This window comes from Rosa chinensis, chromosome 2 (genome assembly GCF_002994745.2).
Source record: "Rosa chinensis cultivar Old Blush chromosome 2, RchiOBHm-V2, whole genome shotgun sequence".
In the NCBI taxonomy this organism is placed as follows: Eukaryota; Viridiplantae; Streptophyta; class Magnoliopsida; order Rosales; family Rosaceae; genus Rosa; species Rosa chinensis.
This window is the reverse complement of record NC_037089.1, coordinates 41,884,255-41,889,520: the sequence shown is the minus strand read 5'-3', so window position 1 is coordinate 41,889,520 and position 5,266 is coordinate 41,884,255. Positions and strand designations below refer to the sequence as shown.

At 37.9% G+C, this 5,266-nt stretch overlaps 1 protein-coding gene across 1 annotated transcript; it reads left to right on the top strand.

Moving 5' to 3' along the window:
• The first annotated feature begins 1,478 nt into the window (after window positions 1–1,478).
• LOC112189354 (signaling peptide TAXIMIN 2) lies at window positions 1,479–2,359 on the top strand. Its single transcript, XM_024328668.2, has 2 exons — window positions 1,479–1,812; window positions 2,084–2,359. The coding sequence occupies exons 1-2, from the start codon at window positions 1,715–1,717 to the stop codon at window positions 2,205–2,207; spliced, it is 222 nt and encodes a 73-aa protein (XP_024184436.1). The 5' UTR covers window positions 1,479–1,714; the 3' UTR covers window positions 2,208–2,359.
• Window positions 2,360–5,266: the final 2,907 nt, after the last annotated feature.

Below are 5,266 nucleotides of genomic sequence, written 5' to 3'. Positions count from 1 at the left end.
ATCATGGGAGCAAGTAGGCTCCCAGAAGATTGACGTTGGATTGTGATATTAGAAGTATTGAGCTTGTATTTCCAAGTTCTAGGTAGTCCACTTGTAGGGGAAGTTCTGCCAAATTTTTAGTAGAATTTCTCATAAGATGAGTCCCGCGGGGCCACTTTAGATTTCAGGGTGAAAGGTAATGCGGCTTCAGTCACTAGTCGACCTTATTCTTCGACTTATAAACCCAAAACAATGACCCGATTCCTCCCCTCGATTCCCACCACCTCTGGTCGTTAGACCAGTGGCGTTTGAATTGCCTCAGTGGCACAAAGTGGGGCTTGGTCCCCTTTGGTTCAAATGTTGAGCTCTACGTGCCTATATACTCGGATTTCAGTTTTAGTCGATATTAGTGAAAGCTAGTATTTTCGGTTATAGAGCCACTATCGTGTTCCACTGTTGAAAGTGACGGATTTAGTGTTCCTTGGCCATTTTTATCTTTAGTCTTTAGTTGTACCTCTGAACATGAATTGATCTTTGAATGTATCTGATTGTTGTGGCGTTGGTCATCGAGGAGTTGGTATTTATGTCAATTGTGTGACGGAGCACAATATTCTGCCATTCACACCAAGTGTTGCATTTCACTACATTCTTCATCTCTGCTCTCAAGTGTTGCATTTCACTACGTTCTTCATCGCTGCGAGAGCAGAGATGGTTGAGTTGGTAAAAAAACCCAGGCTTGAGCTGCCTCTGTTCGCTTTGCCATATGACACAATGTTATTCTGATCTTGCCAAGAATGCAGATTTAGAAAAGACTGGACAATAAAATTTATGCCGATAATTTCAGAATATTGAAGAATTGAGTTGATAACTGTTGTGTTGTTGTCCTTATTGGAAAGTGCATTGAAAGTTGAGTCGGCAGTTAATTGATCTCAATGGTTGCGAATAAAACGTTAAGAATTATGGCCAATTTTGAACTCAGTTTGCTGTATTTTCCTTGGTTGGCATTTTGTAGTGAACTTGTTGTGCATGTTATAAATGTTGAGAATGAAGTTGAATTGGAATTGTGTTGAGTTTTCAGATATCAAAAGGTGAGTCTAAGTTCATGTATTAAAGTGTATTTTTTTGAAGACTAGGTATCAAAATGTTCAATCAGTCACACCTAAGGTACTATGAAAGAAATTTACCAAAAATGGATTCCCAAAGAAAAAATTAACAAAATTCAACTCTCTACGATACTTCTCCATGATTGATTCATTCAAAGAAAAAAAGTGAGAAATATAAAAAGAATTCATCTGGATTATGATACGAATTCCCAATTTCAATATTGCAAACTGTGCGGAAGTCTTCGGAAAAGCAGTGGAAACTTCTGAAGAGCAAACTTCCTGAAATAACCTCCAACAAGTTGTACAAACTGGACCAAACCAACCTCACGTTTAATTCCTCAAGGACAATTAGGTCCAATTACAAAACAAACGCGGAGGCGGCAGTTGCATATGATTTGGTAATATACGGTATTACGAATCCGCGTCCCATTGGGTTCCTTTCCTATGAATCAATTCTCACAAAAGTCTCAAAGTCTGTATATAATAACTTCAACCTCTTCTGTACCAAACCCACCTACACCAAGAAATCACAAAATTCGTATTACAGAGAAGAACATCTAGAGGTAAACCAAGGGTTTTGTTGATCAGAGAAGAAAAACTGATCGATCAAGAACAAGAAAAACTGAGTGAGAATGGGAGGTTGCAGACCATTGGGTTTCTTGCTGGGATTGCCTTTTGCTTTGGTCGCCTTGGTAATATCTGTCGTGGGTTGCGTCATCTGGGTTTTTGGGTGAGTTGCTCATCTTATTCTTCTTCATCATCATCTTATTCTTCTTGTACGTAAATTGCAATGCCTTTCTTTCTTAAATATCTTCATGGATATAATTTGGGAATGCACCGTCTCCAAATTGGGTATTTTCTTGAATAATGTAATCTGTTTGTTTGCCCTGACACACAATATTCGATGCTTTTAAATATCAAGAAAACCCAGAGACTAGAGTACTATTATTAGATTTCTTGGTGTGTATTAACTTTGCATATGTGCATTTGATTCTTTGCAGGACTGTGTTGAGTTGTTTGTGCCCATGTTGCTGCTGCGTTGCTGGATTAGCAAACATGGCGGTGTCTCTTATCAAGCTTCCTATCAAAATATTGAAATGGTCCACTGACCAGATCCCTTGTTGATCTACGAAGATGCGAGAAATCTTTAGGAGGTTCGTTGTAGATTTGTTACAAAATTATTTGTTTGGGATTCTTTGGAAAATTCTTGATTTGTAATTACAATGTTCGACTGGAGTTCCCCAGTATTGAAAGAATAGAACTTTTTCTTTTTTTTTTGTCTCTGCTCTTTTCCTTGATCGGTTTAAATGGTTCATGGGATACATGACTCGATGATATTGCATCTTGACCAACATGGGTGCAACTTTTCAAATCAAAATTGGCCAATTAATCAATGGTGATTAGTGATCATCCATGGAATTCATTCAAAGGAATATTTAATGTGGTTTGTGGCTGGCATGAATAAAATGTGGTACTCGAGGTTCCCATTGACCGAAAAACCAACATGGGAACGGAACCTCATTTTTAGAGGACTTTTTTGTGGAGGCAATGCAACGTGGCAATATCCTGAAATCAACTAGCATTGATCGGGGTGGTAGCTAGTCTACTTCATCATGTAATTTTGGAGTAACTATTCACATGGAGAGATTAGAGATAGTCACCTTTATGTATATATATTTTGTGAAGAAGAACATTCTTTTCGTCTGTCTAGTCGCGTAGACATTAGAATAACATTATGACTCATCAATAATCCGGAATTATTCAAAAAGTTATAAAAGTCAAAGGAATGCATATGAGGGTTCAAACAGTTAGAACCCAAGGATTTCTTGCAAGTGCTCCGACCTTGGACACTGTTTCGTTCGGTGAGTCCGGACTCTGCTTGTGGGCGTGGGTTGTAGTCACTATGAAAAAAAAAAAAAAATTGCATTGGCCACGGTAAAAAGTTGTCGCTAAAAGCTCATTTTCCATCACAATTGACATTTATGGACGGCAATACTTCGGTTGTAGTTAGTGACATTGCCAATATTATTGGCAACCGTTTTTGTGCGCAACAGCCTTAAGCCCTTAACAATGACAAAGGCTTGCCATCACAATACTTTTTTTTTTTTAATTGTGATTGAAAAATGTCGTCACAAATAGCAATGTTGACGCTATTGATAACAAATGTATCCTTTGTCGTCACAAAGTGCGAATTATTAATAAAAGAAATTTTTAATCTTTTTTTTTTACTTAACAAAAGAGGTTGTACAATGGGAGAATTCGGGCTTGGCATCCAAAACCGAAGACCCGGTCCCGTCCCGAAACCGTCCCGAAAATCGCCGGTACGGGTCGGTATCAAAATATGAAATTCATTGTTTAGGCCTGACCCGTCCAGTCCCTTCCCTAGAAAACGGGTTCGGTACCGGTACCAGCCCAATAGATACCGATTGGTCCCGTCCCGTCCGGTTTAATTTAATTAATTTAAATCTTTAATTTTTATATTATTTGGCTGAGTTTGATTGGATAGTTTAGATGGGAACACAGAGGACTGAACACTAACCATTTAACCCAATTCACTTAGACGGAAGACCTCGAGTCGATCCCCAATTCACTTAGACGAAAGACCTCGATCCCCAATTCACTCTCGTCTCCACTCTCCAGATCTTCTTCTGTTATTCTTCTTCATCTAAATCTCAGATCCCCACCCCGTCAATGACGAGCTTGTCTCGGACTACGGCACGCCGTTTCCCGAGCCCTGTATAGATCGCATCGCCTACACCGTCGGAAAGTACGAAGCTTTGGCTTGGCTGACTAGAGGGCTGAGCTGCTTCGTTGGGCTGGGCTTGTTGCCCGTCTGGAACGATGATAGGAGCATTTTAATGTGATATTTTAATAGTTAATTCCTCACATTTTGCTTAGTTAATTCCTTAACGAATCGATTTTTAACTCAATTTCTATTTTCTTAGGTACATTGGAGTAAATGATGGTGAAATGAGCATTATGTCCACACTTACCTACAAATGGTGGAGATAAAATTGAAGTAAATGAGTAGGAAATCCATCATCATCATCACCCAAAAATATTCCATGTTTTAGGGTGTAATCATCATGTTTTCTCCATCATTTCTCACACTAATCCACCATCATCATCACCCAAAAACATTCCATGTTTTAGGGCGTAATCATCATGTTTTCTCCATCATTTCTCACACTAATCCACCATCATCATCACCCAAAAACATTCCATGTTTTAGGGTGTAATCATCATTTCTCTTTCTTTTCCATATTCTACAAATCACTTTCATACTCCACTTTCATTATTTTTCTTCCACTCATCATTTCACTCTTCTTTTTCTTCCCTATATAAACACCTTCTCCTCTCATTCTAACACAAATTCCTTCATCCATCTCATCTTCTTTGTCTCTCCATTTCCTTTCCATTTTTCTCTTCATTCTCTAGTTCTTAGTTTTGCATTTTCAAGTAAAGAGAAGAAGAAGAAGCCGTGAGGACATAGCCTCCATCGTCCACCTTGAAGACTTGCTTCCAAGATTCAAGATTCCAACGTTCAAGCTCTCCATCTCCATCTCCCCTCACGGTGTAATTCTATCTTTTTCCTTGTAATTTCTTTTGGTTTTCTTTGTTTGGATTTGTAGAACTATGAATTCTAGTTAACAAATAATGTTAAGGGCAAAGTTTAAAGCCCGTTTATATGTTTTGAGATAAAGTTGTGATTTCTATATGTTGATTTTTATGTTGCTTATGTGGGTTTGTTTAATTAAATTTGCATGATAGAAAACTTTTGTATTTTAATCTTATGTGGTTGCAAACACTTAGGGTTTTGATATAATTGGTGCTAGGTTTAAGAACATGAAATCGACTTTTCGTTTTGTGTAAACTTGAATCAAAGTAGTAAAGGTTTTGTGCAAAGACCGAATTTAATTAACGAGGATTGCAATTAGGTGGACTTTTCCATACTAAGTTGTACACTTGAGTTGATAGCCTTTCTCTATGTCTAATGCGTTGAACATGACATGATTGACTAGCTTTCTAGGGCTTGATTGCATGTTTGATAGGATTAATCTAGGTGCTTTCGCTTAGGTTAATTAGCATTGAAAAGTAAAATATGGGAAATCATTTGCTTTCGAATGTTTCACATGATCAACTCCTCTCTCATGACATTTAAAATCAACTATAGGAATTGTAAT